This window comes from Ascidia mentula, chromosome 8 (genome assembly GCF_947561715.1).
Source record: "Ascidia mentula chromosome 8, kaAscMent1.1, whole genome shotgun sequence".
Lineage (NCBI taxonomy): Eukaryota > Metazoa > Chordata > Ascidiacea > Phlebobranchia > Ascidiidae > Ascidia > Ascidia mentula.
In genome coordinates, this window is record NC_138573.1 from 105,657 (window position 1) to 123,943 (window position 18,287).

General features: G+C 36.8%; 4 protein-coding genes across 6 annotated transcripts; 2 read left to right on the forward strand and 2 right to left on the reverse strand.

Annotated features, from left to right (window-relative positions):
* Positions 1-1,247: 1,247 nt before the first annotated feature.
* LOC145912375 (uncharacterized) lies at positions 1,248-2,987 on the reverse strand. The gene is made up of 2 exons (XM_082999831.1): positions 2,927-2,987; positions 1,248-2,835 (listed from the first exon to the last, which is right to left on the reverse strand). Exon 2 carries the CDS (start codon positions 2,580-2,582, stop codon positions 2,025-2,027), a length of 558 nt encoding a protein of 185 aa, XP_082855957.1. The 5' UTR covers positions 2,583-2,835; positions 2,927-2,987; the 3' UTR covers positions 1,248-2,024.
* A 54-nt stretch (positions 2,988-3,041) lies between these two features.
* On the forward strand, positions 3,042-7,913 carry LOC145912367 (sodium-dependent neutral amino acid transporter B(0)AT2-like). The gene is made up of 11 exons (XM_082999817.1): positions 3,042-3,320; positions 3,635-3,946; positions 4,077-4,234; positions 4,411-4,618; positions 4,788-4,990; positions 5,191-5,319; positions 5,393-5,505; positions 5,561-5,741; positions 6,176-6,386; positions 6,502-6,646; positions 6,727-7,913. Exons 2-11 carry the CDS (start codon positions 3,682-3,684, stop codon positions 7,115-7,117), a joined length of 2,004 nt encoding a protein of 667 aa, XP_082855943.1. The 5' UTR covers positions 3,042-3,320; positions 3,635-3,681; the 3' UTR covers positions 7,118-7,913.
* Positions 7,914-7,995: 82 nt separating this feature from the next.
* On the reverse strand, positions 7,996-14,654 carry LOC145912365 (uncharacterized). Its single transcript, XM_082999813.1, has 7 exons — positions 14,522-14,654; positions 14,214-14,354; positions 13,616-13,875; positions 11,800-12,074; positions 8,950-11,512; positions 8,773-8,864; positions 7,996-8,581 (listed from the first exon to the last, which is right to left on the reverse strand). Exons 1-6 carry the CDS (start codon positions 14,593-14,595, stop codon positions 8,785-8,787), a joined length of 3,393 nt encoding a protein of 1,130 aa, XP_082855939.1. The 5' UTR covers positions 14,596-14,654; the 3' UTR covers positions 7,996-8,581; positions 8,773-8,784.
* On the forward strand, positions 14,609-18,283 carry LOC145912370 (malonate--CoA ligase ACSF3, mitochondrial-like). 3 transcript variants are annotated; one of them, XM_082999820.1, is made up of 11 exons: positions 14,609-14,698; positions 15,018-15,374; positions 15,644-15,861; positions 16,048-16,254; positions 16,451-16,606; positions 16,797-16,956; positions 17,234-17,365; positions 17,503-17,575; positions 17,623-17,765; positions 17,841-17,992; positions 18,058-18,283. In XM_082999820.1, the coding sequence occupies exons 2-11, from the start codon at positions 15,176-15,178 to the stop codon at positions 18,271-18,273; spliced, it is 1,656 nt and encodes a 551-aa protein (XP_082855946.1). In that variant the 5' UTR covers positions 14,609-14,698; positions 15,018-15,175; the 3' UTR covers positions 18,274-18,283. The 3 variants fall into 3 exon arrangements, with proteins under 3 accessions (XP_082855946.1, XP_082855948.1, XP_082855947.1); XM_082999821.1 differs by lacking the exon at positions 14,609-14,698 and having other exon boundaries at positions 15,150-15,374; positions 17,623-17,758; positions 17,828-17,992; XM_082999822.1 differs by lacking the exon at positions 14,609-14,698 and having other exon boundaries at positions 15,014-15,374; positions 17,234-17,303; positions 17,503-17,765.
* Positions 18,284-18,287: the final 4 nt, after the last annotated feature.

An 18,287-nucleotide genomic window follows, 5' to 3' on the forward strand; every position in this document is an offset into this window, starting at 1 on the left:
TCTGATTACGGTGGTGGAGACCCTCTACGCATGTGAAGGTCGCCTGACAAGTTGTGCGCTTGCGCATCAGTGTACCTTGACTACAATATACCCCGTGAAGCCACTGAGCTCATGTAGCTCAGTTGGTAGAGCGTTGGGCCTGGTTACTCCAGGGTCGTGAGTTCAAACCTCACCGGGAGCTTGATTTTTCAGATCTCGCTCCGACTTGTCGGGAAAAGTGGCTGAACCAGCTTGGCTGCGAAGCCTGTAAACCTTTCTAACTTGGCTGCAAATACCCAATAGCGCATTTACGGTAGGCAACTCCCAAAGTCGTCAGCCTATACCGTGGACAAATGAAAAAACTGTCAAGTTGCACAAATCAACACACAACTTATCCTGTTGTACTAATTCATATACCCCCTTGTGTCACAAATGTAAAATACAATATTTATGTACTCAACCCTCTAAAGATTTAGGCCGCATATCAGTATTAAATCCCCAAAATCTAGTTTTGAAGGCTATCACCATTAATACCCATACTGAGTGATTTGCTTTTTTGCCAACAACATTTCCTGTGGTCAGTGACCCATGAAGATCTACTGGTACTATTCATAGAGAAAAAAATTTGATTGCAGCTGTATCCGCCAAAACACAGCAAGGATCTGAGGAGCCTCCAGGAGGATCTTTTGTCCTATAGGATAGCAAAAACAGTCCCAGGGGGCAACCAAAGCTACTTTCCTGTGACAATTTTTTTTGCCATTGCATAGAAAAGGGTTAGGGCCAACATTAAATTGCAAATTGGATGAGGTTTTTGTGATTCATTTTTTCGCAAAACCATCTTACATTTTTTTGCAGCCCATTTAGCTAAAATAATGACTGATCGGGGGCCGAAATGACCCCTAGGGGGTGCTTTAAGCAACTATCTTGCAACTAATTTTCACCTCACTGCGTAGCCAAGAGGCGGGCCTAACATAAAATCACAAATTAAGGTATACTTCTGTGATTCAATTTTGAGCTACATCCCCTTGAACATTTTGGTGGTTTTTCAACTAAACTTTTCACAGCACCCTGCACCAAACGTCTGACTGACTGAGAAGAGCAAAAAATGCACTAAAACTGCACCAAACACGCTGAAAATCGCCCTGGCTACACCACGTGACTTCTTTCTCATTCAACCAGAAAATTGACCCCAATGCATCACCGGTTGCCTTGTGACGAAACTGAGACTCTCTATGACCGCGGGCAAAACTATTTTAAAAGAATAACCGATATGTGGTCTTTAGCACCCCCTTGGAACAAATCTTGCAACCTCTGGCGCACGTTGGTTAAGGGGACGTTTTTCCAATTGATTTCAGTACAACAGTTCTTAAATATTTGTCCGAGTCCGACAGCTAGGTTTCCAGATAATAGGGGGTTAAATCCATTACCAGAAGTTTTGTGCCGGACAGCAGAGTTTTCGGATGAAGAGGTGTAATTTTAAATGTAATTAAAAATATGTAAAACAACATTTTAATCCAAATGGTTAGGTGTTGACTTGACTATATATTCCATTGCAAGAATCAGTTATACTAACAGATAATAAATGGATCAAGATGATAATTTGATTTGTTTCCCTTTGCTGCAGTTAAACAAGACATAATCAATACAAACGCTATTGTGCTTACAGTATAAATTGCTACTGCCATGACAAAAAATGCCGTGTCAACACAGAAAAAATTGGCAGTCATTTCAATAAGTTTCAAATGCCATATAAAAGCAAAATAAAAACAATTCAATGGAATAAAAATACTTAGGTTTTTGATATTTAGAAATTATTGAAAAAATATCTTGAGGGAAAAAATACTGAACAATTTGTGCTGACATTTCACCCCACTATGTGTGTATGAAAATATTTTTCATAATGTAATTTGTCAAATCAAAATCCAGGTTTCAATGGAAATTAAAAACTTTTTACAGCAAAGTTGGTTAAAAGTAAACAGCAATAGTGAAACTCACAAATCACCATTTAATGATTGCAAACAATAGTGCATAGAAAATAGTTATGGTTAATCACTGTCTGTGTCAGGTAGATCTCTTGAATGAGATGCAAACCATGTTTGAAGACCACTGGTACCAGGTAATGTTTCCTTTTGTTCCTTCAAAATGTTTAGGTTTTCTCGGCTATTTGTGGGGCTTTCTGGTTGAGAGCCAATGTCTGTGATTCCCTTGTTCAGCAAAAATATACTCAAAGCATCTCCTTCTTTGACAATTCCATGTGATTTCAACATATCATCGTCATCGACCATGTGATTATCAACTATCAGTGTCTGAAATTCAACTGGAAACTTTAAGTAAAAAGCTATTTTTTCTTTTAAGGTCAAACCAGTCCAAGATGGAATGCAAGTAAAGGGTATTGGGCCTGCTCTTTCAGTCACATCTTCCACAAACAAGTTGATGGTGATGGGTAAATATTCTATGGCTTCCTTCAGAGTGTTGCTGTTCAAATTTTCCCATGATGTTTTCAGTGATTTTAGCAATTCCTTGTCTGCTTTTGATAAATCGTTTTGTACCAAACTTTTTAAGTCGTTAAAATAATCAGAAATTCCATATGGATGATCGCTCATATCATGTCACCAATTTAAATTAGTTTGGACACAACAAATATTACACTTGTACCAGTGACATGCCAACACCTACAGCCCTATCAAGAAAATTTTTTTCACTCGTATCAGGGTTTCAATGTAATCAGTTCCAACTTTCTGACTTCATGAAATAACTTGTAATATGAAAATCCTTTCACAAGCAAAACAAACCAACGTGTTTTCAACGTCAAGAAAACCTTCGAAGCCCCTTTTCCGTTTTAATATTCCTTCATCACTGTAAATAAAATTGAATTTATGAAACACTCATTTATTAAAATGTCAAGTTCATTTAAAACATCGGTCAAAATAAAGAAACAGAATGTGACCTTGGAATGCTTGGATCTGGTGTGGTTTGGTTTTAAATAAATCTCTCCGTTTTGAAACGCATGGTTGAGTAAAGGGGGTGTGTTTTGTGATGCAACAGTGGATCAGCGTGGCAGAAACGTAGTAACTTCCGACAATCTCCACAGAGGTGACTTACAGCTTGTTTTTTATTATTAACAACGAGTCAGGTTTGTTGACATTGTTATGCAATAAACAACAAGATATGCCAAAGTGGTCGGGAAGTTCGTAATTAGCGCATAGGTGTTTTTGACAAACGTTAGTAGAGTAGTGTGGATGTTGGCGCCCCTGCCCTGTGGCTCGCTAATGTCTTTGTCCTGCCCTGTGGCTTGCTAATGTGTAAGAAGCAGTGGGGGGTCGCGGAATTATTTTGCAAAGGTTGTATTCTTACTTAATAGTTATATTGTGTTGAGTGTGATGTTAAGCAGCTAGAACTACAATCAGTGAAACCACTTGTATTTGGTTCAAGAGACATTAGGAATATTTTCCAAAAATTATTTGTGTACCCCTGATGTATTATGGAATGCATTAGTATATTTTTCACTAGTAATCTCTAGTGCACAACATTTTTTTCCGATCTGTGCAGTAAACGCACCACTTAACTAAGTGACAATTGTTGGCTCTTTGCTTAATAGACATCCCTTATTTATTTTTAATTAGCTTGCAGTGTTTACAATTGTTGTTTTCAGCAGAATGGGTTTTGGTGTCTTAATAACCAATCAGATGAACTGCGATTCAAATGTTTAAATTGAAACAAGGTCAAAAAGAAAGTATTGAAATGTCCCCAAACCCAAATAATTCCCGGCTGGATCCTGAACCAGTTTACAAAGATGTTGAAGAAAACAAATACAATGTTAAATCTGAAGAATTTGTCGGTGCTAATGTGGAGAAACCTAGACCACAATGGGACAACAAGTTTCAATATCTGATGGCTGCTTTGGGATTTGCAGTTGGTTTGGGAAACATTTGGAGATTTCCATATTTGTGCAAGAAAAATGGTGGAGGTTGGTTGTCGTAGTGACTTATATATGAAACTATGGTTGTTGCAAATGTTTTTAAATTCGTAAAAATGTTTCTAAAATATTACTGTGCCTTTTCCTGGAAGTTTGTTCTGACGATTTTGTTTGGTTTAAGGTGCATTTCTAATCCCATATGTGATCATGTTGGTGTTGGAGGGGTATCCATTGTATTACCTGGAGTTGGCTGTTGGACAAAAAATTCGCAGGGGAACAATTGGTGTTTGGTTACATATAAACCCTTATCTTGGTGGAATTGGATTTGCCAGCAACGTGGTAAGGTCATGCTTTGTATTGGAATTTTGAATAAAACATAGCCAGAAGATATTTAGTGGTACAGTATTTATTTCATAAATTGTTTTGACAAAATGTATAAAATATCTTCGGACAATATTTTTTTAGTCTGAAATTTCTGACTGAATATTTTGTTTTTTAATATTTTTTCTTTTTAGGTTTGTCTCATGATTGGTTTGTATTATAACATGGTTTTGGGTTGGTCTTTATTTTATTTTTACAATTCTTTTCAATCGCCACTTCCTTGGGCTAGTTGTCCATTGCTTAATCACTCCATGCCCGTCGAGGAATGTAGAGTTAGTTCTCCGACAAACTACTTCTGGTATCGCGAAACACTTGATATATCAAACACAATTGAAAGTGGAGGTAAGTGCCAACATATTAATTAACACTTCATTGAACTTGATTTAAGCTGGTCATGATTGACTGACATCTTTCAAATAAATTTCAAGTGGTTTCTCTTGGTTATTTTTTAGTAGTTTAAGTTTTACATGTTATATAACTTTTAAACATATTCACGAGTTCATTATTACAGGGGAACAGAACTGGAGGATGGTTTTAGTTCTGTTCATTGCCTGGTTCATCGTTTTCCTCGGAATAAACAAGGGTATTAAATCAAGTGGAAAAGTGATGTATTTTGCCACATTATTCCCATACACCGTACTCGTGGCATTCTTCATACGGGGAATGACACTTGATGGAGCTTTGGATGGGGTGGAATATATGTTTGCCCCGGATGTAAGTAGAAATGAACCACATTTTTACCTGCACACTCATAACAATGTGCCCATATTACAACAAGTTGAGTCAGCCCGTGGTTGGAAAAAATAACAATTTTCAGCAGTTACTAAAACGAACCTAACCCTCAAATTGAAACCGTGCTTGCATCATGTTTTTCGCTGAGAGAAACTTACTTGTTGTTTTTTGACTTTATCCAGTTGTCAAGACTGGCTGATGCCAATGTATGGAGAGATGCAGCAACCCAGATATTCTTTAGTCTTGGGCTCGGGTATGGGACAATAATTGCTTACTCAAGTTACAACAAACAAAATAACAATTGCCAAAAAGTAAGTACCGTGTTTGTTAATTTATGCACACATAATGGTATTGTTGGTATTTTAATCATTTTTTATGTTTTAGGATGCTATTTTTGTAGCAAGTGCAAACTGTTTGACGTCAATATTCGCATGCATCACAATATTCTCAATTCTTGGTTTCAAAGCTAAGTCTCGCACATTGGAATGCATGGAACAGTAGGCACACACTGCCTATTTGATGCAGAAATCTTGAAACCAATATTTTCTACAGAAACAAAGATAGAATATTGGAAGAGCTTAATACAATGGGAACAGCAGGAATTAAAATTTTTCCAGAGTTAGAAGATTTTTACTCAACCAATTCAACTGAAAATTTTCATCTGTATTCAGGCAAAGTTTGGAGTTTTGTGGAAAACGCAACAAACTGTTCACTTAAGAAGGAACTCGATACAGTGAGTTTGTGTTTCACAATTTCAATGTAATTGATTTGGATTTGGAGTGGTCTAATTATAATAGCTATTAAATAATTGAAAGCTTGTTGATCCTGCTTGGATTACTGGAATACATGTTTTTACTTTCAATCTTACCAGTACACAGAGGTCTTGAGGTTAAAAAACAATTAGGGTAATGAACAAAAAGCATTGTGACCACACAATAAATATTTTTGGCTTGCACAAAAGCTGCTAAGTAATTACCACTAGTTGGTCACCAACAGCTGTTTCAGCCACTTAGCTGAGTAAATATCTGCTGCCTATTATATTTTACTTGACCACATATTGGGTGTGTGCAGTAACAATTGTGCATTGGCCAATTCATAAAACATGACAAACCAAACATAAGTTTCCAATGTATTTGTTCAACATGAGCATATATTGTTTATGTGTAGAACGTTGGTGGAAGTGGATTAGCGTTCATTGCATTCACTGAAGCCGTCCTTAAGTTTCCAGCTTCTCCATTCTGGTCTGTCTTGTTTTTCTTCATGTTGCTCAACATTGGAATGAGCAGCGAGTTTGGAATTTTACAAACCGTGATCACGACTGTGCTTGATACAGGATGCAAAATATCAAAAACTGTTCTCACGGCAATAATGTGCTCAAGTAAGTTGTTTCCATGGGGTTTAAATAAAAAACACATGAACAACAGACTGTGTGTCAATACTTTGAAATGTGTCCGCAGGGCATCCATGATAATTGTGTGGTTTTCATGTTTCAGCCATGTTCCTTGTCGGGTTGATTTTCACCCAGAGGTCTGGAAGCTATTTTTTGGATATTTTTGATTCTTACTCTGCTACATTAGCACTGGTATCAATTGCTCTATGTGAGGTGCTTTCTGTCAGTTATGTTTATGGAATGAGCAGGTAAATATCATTGGTTTCACAAGACTTGTTCAAGCAACTTGTTACATTATTGTAATCATAAATTGTTCAATGTAATTTAGATTTGAAAAGGACTTGAAGGAAATGGTTGGAAGTTACCCAAATCTATATTGGAAAGCTACTTGGTTGTGTTTATGTCCACTTGCATTGGCAGTTATACTGGTTGCAAGTATTGTTGGGCTGGCAATGGAACCACCAGCATATAAAGGATGGAATCCAACAACAGGAAAGAAAGTTCCATTAACTTTTCCTGGATGGGCAATGTTCATAGTGGTCATGGTTATACTGCTGTCACTGCTATGCATCCCCCTCATGGCCATACTCTACCACCACCGACTGTTCAACCCAAAGATTTTCAGCATGAAGACGTCATCAATGGATGAGGAAAAAGAGTCGCAAAAGAACAATGTGACAGAATCTTGCCAACCGCTTACTCTTAATGTGAATGGATAATGTGTTAGTTGTGTTGGGGGATATGGTAGCTAGTGTGGGGGTAAAATTGTTGTGTGATGTTTTTTATGGTGAGCTTGGTTGAAGGCATTCTGCAAAATGGTGGAGGGCAAACATTGGTTGCATCTCTAATGGTGCAGACAGTTGACCTTTGTTCTAAAATTGTCGTAGTTTAGTTAATTTCTAGTTAATTGCGCTCATTTCAACTTGCGAGTTTAAGCAATTGTTTTGTAGTCACTCCATGTAGAAATTTTCTTAGCTTTTTTCATTCAAATAATTTATTGAAGGCACACAGATTGGTTGGAGGTACGTAACAAATACTTTCAGTTTAATGTTCCTTTTGCACTTCATCAAATTAACATCTCTTGCGATTATCAAAATTCCACAACATTTTGCACATTTGCTTTTAGAGTAACTGATGTTTTGGTGCTAACATTTTAAAAGTGTTGGTAAAATGTAATTATGTCTAAGGTGCCATGCAACTCTTTGATACACAATATGATGATGAAGCTACTATGTTAAATAACTGGCACTTAACATTTTGTATAACTTCAGCCTAAGTCCATCAGTGTCATGTGCAGTTTCACCTTACCTCATGTAGAACTTATACACAATGTCATTTTCCAGTCTTTACCTTTTATGTGTCGGATTCCCGTTTGGAAATCACATTGTAAACATATTTTGTAGGTGTCCGGCCTGTTGCTTTGTTAGTTTATATTGCTGCTTGCAGTCCTGTGGACTAACGTGGCTGTGTTCGTTCGTCACACAATACACATGTGGTTTGTTGTGTGCATGTTTTCTTACTAACTACAGTTTGCAAAAGCAGGACCTGAGCAACTTCAGTCAAACAGGTTGTGATAACCAACATTTTATTTGATTGCAAGTACCCTAAAGTAAAATAAAATTAATGTAAAGCAAAATAAGTATTTGGTTTAAAACCACTTTTACGGCCAACTTACTCATTGAATTTTCACTAACATGGAATATATTTCACAGTAATTATTACACAAGAAACCGATGTAGCAAAACTGGTTGAAGCTTGTGCTCATTTCTGTAAGTGTAAATGACACAAAGCGTAAGTATTTGTCATGGAATGCATAATAACAATGAAGCTTTACTACAAAATCCTGTTCCAAAATTTGTGATTTTTGTTATTTCATTGTTGGCAATGGAGAAACCAAATCTACTGTTTACATGATGACAAACTTCAGCATCCAGCACAAATTCAAACATAAAAATGAATGTCATGGCATTCAGCATAATACTGGAATTTTGAAAAACAGTATGATAATATTCTCAGAAGTAGAATAATAATATGTATAAATTGCAGACTCATAGAAAAAATTAACGATTTTGAAATGAAGTAAAAACAAATTAAAAGCAAAAGTGAATATTTGTGAAAAATATTCAGTAACTGAGTCGACAATTTCAAAAATGATTTGAAAATAGTTCATCCTAAACCATCATCTGCAAAAAATATAAAGTAACATAGTTAGATATTACATACAACTACACATTGTCAGTTGGCCTGCTACATTGTATTCATACATTATAATTATGTTCCATAGGGTCATAAAATGTTGTTTAAAAGTCAGATTAGAAGAGGATATTAGTGTTATGTCCACACCAACTTCCTACAGAGGAGGTTTATCACTTACTAGGTAAGCTCATCACAGTCGAACAAAATTAGCTGGAAATATCCCAATTCTCTCATCAAGTTCTCCTTCAAGCCAATCGTCATTCACCTTTTCTGCACGAAGAAATCACATAGATTAGTTGCAGTTATTCCCATTGTTAGACTTCGACTACAAACTGAATGGAAATTGGACACTTACTTGTGATATTTATGATGTCGTTCACTTTAAAGCTTAGTTCAGATGAATCCTTGCCAGTGAAATCGAACAAAGCTACAGCAGTCATGGTAGTTTCAGTCGGCAAAATATATTCTCCTTTTGATTTTAAAATATTTTTGATTAAAGGTTTTGGTAAGTGAATGCCAAGTTTAGGAGGCAAGTCTGTACGGATGTAGCTGGATGGAAATAAACCAACTTGTCCATTATGTCTCCCTTTCATCCATTCTGCATTAACCTTTTCAATAATTTCAATTTTGTCTCCAGCTTTGAATGTCAAGTCATTGTCACTAAGGCCAGAGATATCATAGAGGGCGATCCCAAACCTATCTTTACTTGCTGTTTTTTTAACGACGGCATCATCTTCTTTTAGGGGTTTGACAAAGTTTCTTGGAAAAATTCCAATCCTTTCATTAATTTTGCCTTTCATCCATTCCAGTGACAATATTTCCAAAACTTGGATAACTTCACCAGAGGTAAAATATAAATCTTCCGAGTTCGTGCTTAAATAATCAAACAAAGCCACAACCTTGTCCAATTCCACCTCGTTGTTGTGCTTGATGGCATTTCCAATGGCCTTGTCATTGTTATTTGCATTGTTGTTGTTATTCTCATTATTGTTGTTATTCTCATTGTTGTTGTTATTTCCATTGTTGTTGTTATTTGCATTGTTGTTGTTATTGTAGTTATTTCCCCCCTCAACAACGTCGGCCTCGAGTTTCACGAATCTTTCTGGGAACGGTCCCTCCTCCCCATCTTCATTCCTCCCAAACAACGTCTCGCCATCAATCCGTTTCATCACAGAAACTTTTTCACCGACATTAAATGAAAGGTCAGTGAAGTTTGTCGGGTGGTAACTTTCAACAACAACATAAAACTCCTCTCCTTCAACGTAACTCTTCATCCTCTCATCAACCTGGTGTGGAATCTCCTCCAGTTTCTTCTTTGAATCTTCTGGCTTCTTCTGCTTCAGGCTGAGAGGAAGAAGTGGAGATGCGAGCATTGCAGGGGGAGGACGTGCAGGTTTCTGCTTCGGAGAAGACAAAGCAGGAGGTGGTGTTGAGGGAGGGGTCAAACTTTCAATGACCTCCTGTGCATCAGGGACACCCGCATTGTCAAGTTCGTCGGAAAGATCAGTTAAAGCTCCCACATGTTCTTCCTCCCCCTCAGGTCTGTTTTTTTGTCTATTTCGTGGTTTCGGCATTGGTGGAATTTCAGAATTTAGCTTTTTTTCTTCAAGGATGGGAGCCGCTACAAGGGGTTTCATCGGTGGAGGTCTGCTTGGTGCCGGACGAGCAGGTTTTGCTGGTTTGGACATATTTTCTCTACCTTGTTTTAAGGGGTTTGTCATATGTGGCATGATTCCATCATTCAATTTCTCCTTGCTTTCTTTGACGCCTTCAACTGTCTGTGGCGTGTTTGCAGGGGAAGAAATTGTAGCAGAACCAACAGCCTTTTTCTGTAATGTTGGGGGTAATGTGGGTCGGGGAGGGGGGATTTTTTTAGGTTTAGGGGTGTTTTCAACAGAATCAAGTGTTGGTTTTGTCGAGTCCGGGTTGACTGATTTTACAATTTCATCAGCGGAATTTCGTTGGCGAAACAACTTCAGTCCCTTCTCCTTAAAGTGGGCACTTTTCCTTCGTATAATTTTCATCCCGTTCTTGTCCTTTTCTCGTTTCACAACATCTCCACTAGAGAGTCTTCGACCACCAGAGGGAGGTACCTTATGGTGAGCATGTCCGACCGGTCGAGATGCAGGAAGTGGAGGAGGAGAGGTTGATGACATCGCAGTTCGATTGTTGAGTTTTCCAACATTGTGGTTCCCGCTTGGTTTGATTTCTTCTGTGTTTTTATGAAACCTGACAGTTTCGTAAATCGAGTCGATGCTGCTCGATGGAGAAATATGTTTCGATGAAGTTTGTGGGGAGGGTCGGTTACCTGGAAGTTCACTTTCTACTGAATGTTGAGGGGAGGGTTGGTTACCTGGAAGTTCACTCTCTACTGAATGTTGAGGGGAGCCTTCCATGTTATCTGTTTTTTTATCGACATTGAACAGAATCCCTTCATAGTCTTCCATGGGTGGTCGGCCATCAGGAACTTCAGGGGGTTTTTCAGATGTTTCTATTGAAGACGTTGGTTTAGTCGATCCTGGGGTTGGACTTTTCACAACTTTCGCATAAACGGGCTCCTCGGTTGAACTTGTTGACTCATAATTTTTATTTTCCACACATTTCGTTTCTACTGAGATATCATTGTTTGTCGACGAACTGACTTCTAATTTCTTCAATGGCTTTTTGTGTGCAATTGGTGGTCGGGGTGGTGGTGGCAACTTTTGAGTTGTTGGTAACATTGGAGGTGGCATGTTATCTATTTCCAGCGATGTCAGAAGGTCTATCGAAGGTTGAGTGGCACCTGTCACAAACTTATGTGGTGGTGTGGTGGCAGTCCTTAGATGAGGTTTCTTAAGTGGAATTGGAGGTTTAACAACTGAAGGTCCTGGAAGTTCAAGTTCTGTGGATGACGGGGAAGTCCCTCTTTGAAGGGAGACCTGGTAAAAATTATTGTAAGCAAAAAGTTTGTTTAAGACGTGCAACAGTGAATCTGAAGTCAGTAGAGCAAAAACACAGGTAGTAATGGAAGTGGGTTTAAACCTAATAAAGTTTTGTGTCTGAACCCTGACTTATGGCTGCAACGACATGACAGGTTTAATCTTCTGGTACAAGGGTTGAACATGCAACCACATGACACATTCCACACTCACATATATTATCAACATTGATATAGATTTTAGTGTTATTGTTTAATTTACAAACATACACAAAGTTGACAAAACACCTTTCTCCGAGTCCGTGGTGTTGGCACAGGCTGACGCGTGTCTTCGGTTGAGCGAGCACAGTTTATATTGCTGTGCGTGACGTTTCGTGCAGAACTGGGTTGGGTGAGATTGTCTGATGGCAGCGATGAAGGCAATGGTTCAGACGTTGCGTTCACACTCACAGCTGATATTTCTGACTCCTGTAATGTTTGATGTTCATGGACGCCACCACCTTCACTTCGTAGGGGTACAAACTCAACTGTGGGAAATACCCTTCTATGCTGGGATATATGATCTGAACAGAAAATATTTTTATGGCTCACACATATATATATAGGTGGACAATTATTGTTGGTTGGGAATTACAAATTGAGAAACCAAATTTAGTGAAACACACTGATGGCTCCATCCATCTGTTCATTTTTTAAGTAAAAATCTTTTGCACAATTATATAACAATGGACTTGATATAGATGATAACAGGAGCTTACTTAATCTGACGACTTCCTGCCAGCAATGTTTTACTTTGGCTTCGCTTAAAGTTTTTCAGTGTTTACAAATTTCAATGTTGTATGCAAGCAATCAAAGCATAGTTAAAACCCAAATTTAGGATATCTGGCTTTGATCAGATAACAACATGTAATTTCACACCCATACCACAAACAAGAGCTTAAATGAATAAAGAAGCGTCTGATAGAAAAGAACTTCTTTGTTATCTGGTTAATATATTCAGCTTGTCTGTTTTTATGCGACATTAATGTGAAACCAAGTTTGATAAAAAGGTGGTGGCTCCACTATCTCTAAACTTTTGTATATTTTCACCTCATACATAACAAGGATGCAGGGGGCTTAACAACGACTGATATCACCTCTCTCACAACCTACATTAATTATTGATAACATGAGACACTATGTCACCACTTAAAGCTGGATAAAGTACTTAAATATCAGAAACAACAGGGCCTTCCTTTGAATATCTGCAGAACAATCAATTCTATAAATCATATGATAGAAATCTCAACAATTACCACATTGGTGCAGCAAGCAGTGTCCACTCAAACACTTTGATTCAGCAGCAAAGGACATATGTTAAATTTCAACCCAGCCACTTATACTGAGATAAGCTGTGATTGCTCAACCAACAGTAAAGTGCTCACACAATTCACACAATGCTGCTTGGTGATGTCATAACTCCATACTTCCTTGTACAGTGATTCACTATTTCAATTCAATTGTTTTCCTCTTACGCTCTACAGGAAAAAAAACAATCTTATCAGGAATTCTGCTTGATTTCTATTTGATAAGTTTCATCAAAAAAATCTGTTTTAAATTTCATTTTTCTCAAACACAATAAAATTTCTTTTCACACAAAAAAACTTCATTTTCTTATTAATCTTTATTGCTAGACACTAAGCACAATGATAAAAATTCCATTACAAAAAATATCTGGTAACATGGATTGAGAGTAACTACTTACGACCTACTTGGTTCATACAAATGCTCATTCAAATACTTCCTGACTCAACAGCACAACCACAACTTGGCACTGACATAAACTTCCCTTGACGTAAAATAAATCTTTTCAACCAGAGCTACTTCACACAATAATTAACAGAATCTTTGTAGGTGACTTAGTTGGAAAGGATGTTATACACAAAAGACTGTTTGCATAATTCTAAATATTGATTCTATTTTAATAATGCAGAGAAGGTTATATTTAGAGGCATTTATATGTTTAGTGGCAAAATGTTAATCTTTTGGACTTACACAGCAAAGTTTACACAATATTAACATATGAGTAGGATGTTTTACATTTAGAGTGTGACTGTAATGTTACCAGGTATTCCAGGGTCAGTAAATGATGGGTTTCGCGGCAGGGGGGCCTTCATAGCTTCATCATAACTTGGTGGAGCTTCTGGTGGAATGTAACTTCCTTTTGCGCCATCAGCAAAGGCAGGATGGTGACTCATTGGTGATGCAGACAAAATTGTTATTTGTGGACGACTTCTCTGTCTTGTGCTCTTGCTTCGAACAGTTTGTGGTCGTTTGCGTTGTGACGGTGCAGAATGCCGTGGGTGGCGATCACCATCACTACCTCTGCATTTAAAACATTGCTGGAATTGTTCACTAGGTACGAAATATGATTTGACCAGGTTTTTTTGTTGCAGTCAGAAAGCAAATAGTTAGTTTAATTTACTTGTCTCATCTAGAGATACCACCAGTGATATAAATGATTTTGTTCGTAGCTTAATATTTGCTAAATGTAGGACCTTCAAAATTTTAATAATTTAGTGGTTGCCACTGTTTTAGTGGTTGAATAAAAGCAAACGTTTCAGTGAAAAGTATCTGCCAGATTTAAAATAATGTTCACTGAAGTTTATGTCAAAATTTTAATTTATCAGTTTAGGTATTAGTGTGTTTTTGGATAAATTAACCTTCTAGTTCTCCTCATTCTATGTTGCAGGTCATCAGTTCGACATATTCCATTATATTCAGGCAAACTACTTCTAGAGTCAGAATTATTCGAATAAACAGATGAAGTTGGTGAGGACGGACGTGCCGCTGGCAAATCATATCTATAATGTATAAAAGCGTGCTTTTCAATCATGCAGTTTATGAAAAAAACAAATACCTACAAAGAAACTTATAAATAAAACTAAACAACAACACAATGTAACTGTGCCTTAATTTGAAAGCTAACAACGTCATAAAAACCTCCTTGATAAGAATTGAAACCAGTTACCTGTCCAAGTTTGGCGGCCAGCTTGGCCGTGGTGGTCTTGGGGCGGAGCGACTTGGCCTTCTTTGTGGTTCCATCAGATGACAAATATTCTCACGATACGGAATAATGTTTATATTGGCACAGTGACAGGACAAACAGATAATCACAACAAAGATGAATTTACATGCTTACTCGTAGGTAACAGTGAAAGTTGGTCAAATATGCTTGGGATTAAATCATCAAAGTGGACAACAAAAAAAATAATGATCCAGCTGACAATTACTAGAGCGTGACGTTACGTAGGGAGGTCATCGAAAATCGAAAGTTGGATATAATTTTGGGTTTTACGGGAAATGTTGTAGCAAACCATACGTTATACATGTATGGGTTTAACAGATTTATTACAATTCATAAAACTGCAATTCTGGATTTGATGCTTTAAATTCCTTCTACTCTCTGTCCAAATTGCAAATAAAATTGCATGTCCGTATACATTTAAACAAAATCTCTTTCACAGAAAGAACGGATGTTTGGGTCAAAGTTTCGACCGAAGTTTTCTACCGTCCAATTACTCAATAAAAACAATCTTTTTCAAAAAAAATTTTTTTTTTGAGAAAAAATGTGGAGGAAAGTGATGTTGTGCGGTAGTTCCCCTGTTTGGTGCTGCTCTCCAGGATGGCATTTTGTTCCAGATTAAAATCACAGATTTGCAAACAATTGTTTCGCCGAAGTTTTTGTTTACCTTCGAGAGGCCGAAATGTCGAAACAAATTTTCCCCAGTCAATCAAAAGTTTTGGTGATAAATTGGCGGTGCAAGATTCCTTCGGATGTTTTTCATTTTTAAATTTGTTCTATGGAAGCCAAGTTTTAACAAGTAAAAAAGACGATTTATAATGTTAATGGCTCACAAATCGGCAACCATTAGACTTCTTGTTTCCACTGATATTTGTTAAATTATTTTACCTGGTGCTAGTATTAATGTTGGCATCACCCACAAAATTGTGGTTCTAGTTTTAGAACATATGCTTCGGAGTCACTGTTAATCTGTTTTCATAAATTCGTAATAAATTCATATTAGGTCCATACAAAAGTTAACTTTTATTTTGTTTCAAGAAGAAATTTATTATTTGAAGCCTGTTTCAGAACATCTTCAAGAGTCAACTGATCAAGAAAGTCTAGAAGGAAAAAAAATCGCAATTTTGGCACCAAATGATGCAACATTCGCCATCAGTCTATTGTCTACTTGGATTTGTGATGGAACAGTTGTGCCTTTGTGTCCAAATCATCCAAAACCGGAACTAAAATATGTTTTGGAAGATTCAAAATCATGTGTGATTATTTCAAGTGGGAAACTAAAACAAGTAACTAAAACCTTTTAACTTTGCAAAACAAAATTGCCACTGACAAGAACAAAAAACTTAATATTGGAATGGTTATTAAGTCAAGTCACCCATGTATGTGGTGGGAATAAAAGCAATGAAATTTTGAATACTTCATTCTTCATTAATCCAAAATTTTAAAAATTTAATTTTTTTTTCACTTCATAGATGGCCAGTGATCTGTCAAATGATTGTGGACTAACCCACATTTCTGCCGATGAATGTATGACCTTGCCAAGCCATAATGCAATTAGCAAGGAAGTACACAGCACTAGGAACAACAATCTCAACAAACCATCATTGATCTTATATACAAGTGGAACCACTGGCCGACCAAAGGGAGTCATTCACTCCCATGCAAGCATTCTAGCTTCTGTGAGAAATTATTGTGTTGTGTAGAAAATCAAACGTGGTGAATTAAACTTAAATTTGTTTGCCGTGAAATGAATGAATCCATTTAAATATTGTTGTGCATTTTAATACGGGATTTGGGTCCATTCCAAACTTATCTACTCCCCAGTAAAACTTTTGCTTCCATCAAACAAATCTTTGAGCATTGTCACTTTCACAGATAAACAAAATGGTTTCAACATGGGAATGGAAGTCAGAGGATGTAATTCTCCATGTTCTACCACTCCATCACACCCATGGTTTAATAAACTGTCTCCTCTGCCCACTTTCTGTTGGAGCAACTGTTAAAATGATGCCAAAGTTTAATCCAGAACTTGTAAGTTGTGGTTAAGTATTGAAATCGTATTTGCAAAACATTTTGATTCAATCAAGATATGCATTAGCTTACTGATTTTTTGTGGCGATAATATACAGAAACCATAGATGAAAGTGTGTGCTATCAGTTGTTACAACCCTCAAACATGAAGAAGTTCTGATGTGGTTGAACCCTGTGTATTTTTGTGTAGGTTTGGCAAATGTTGTTGGATGAAAACTGTGGGTACCCTGTAAATATTTTTATGGCTGTTCCAACAATCTATGCAAAACTTATTGATTATTTTGATAAAAGTAAACTTTCGATTGATGTTACAAGAGAAAGATGTCAAAGAATTCGACTGATGGTTTCAGGTTAGTCACAACTTTCAAAACTTTGAGCAAAGTTCAATATAACAAATTCTTGAAATCCGAGCAACAATGATTTCCAACTGTTGCTGCAGACAACATTTACAGAAATGTGCATTTCCAAGGTTAAAATTTGTTGGCTATTTTCAGTGACAAATATATTTTGTCGAACAGCGTCATCCAGGTGTTTAAAAACAACACAAGCAGAAATTTTTAACTTTTAAAAATGATTTAATGTGGAATATATGTATGTGTGCTTATTGTTATGAACCAACATTTCCAGGTTCATCAGCTTTGCCAATATCTTTGTACAAGAGATGGCAGGAGATTACTGGGCACTCCTTGCTTGAAAGGTATGGAATGACAGAGTTTGGGATGGGTCTCACAAATCCACTGCATGGCAAAAAAACACCAGGTTTCCAATAAAAATTACAACATTTTCATCACTTTGTGCATTTTGTCCATTTTTAAAACAACATTTATTTTGACAGTTGTTTAGTTTGTAACGTTGTCCCAAATAATATATGGAATAACAAAGTTTGTGTCTTGCAGGTTCCGTGGGTCTCCCATTTCCTGGAGTCAGGGCAAAGGTCGTTCAAACAGATTCCGATGGAAAACATTTAAAGTAAAAATAATTAAGAAAATTATTTTTATGTCAAAAAACTCTTTCAGGACCATCATGGAAGCATCTGATTGTGGCATCACAATACATGTTGATGATGAAACAAACGATGGAGAACTTCTGATTCAAAGTGATTCAATGTTTCAAGAATATTTAAACAACCAAAAGGAAACTAAAAGATCTTTTGTTGATGGTAAATTTTTATTTTTTATTTTTCATTTAATAAATTTTTCTGTTGATTTTTGGTATTGAAAGTTTGAATTATCAGGTTGGTTCAAAACTGGGGACACAGCTCAATTCAAAGAAGGTGGATTTTGTATCCTTGGCAGAACTTCTGTGGATATTATCAAAAGTGGAGGGTTTAAAATAAGTGCCTTAAACATTGAGAGGGTATTACTGGAACATTCTGCAATATTGGAGGTGATGATTTTGTACAAACTAAGTTTGTCTGTGAATAAATATCTGCTTCCAATGTTGTGTTAAAGGTTGCAGTTCTTGGTGTTCCAGACAAAACATATGGGGAACAAATTGTTGCGTTGATTTCAACAAGCGAAAAAGTAGAAGATGAAGATTTAATTGAATGGTGTAAAAAGCATTTGCCTCCGTACCAAATTCCAAAGGTGTTTAAAGTATTGGATGAAATCCCAAAAAATGTTATGGGGAAAGTAAACAAAAAAACTCTTTCGAAAATGTTTCCCTGAGATCCTGGGACACA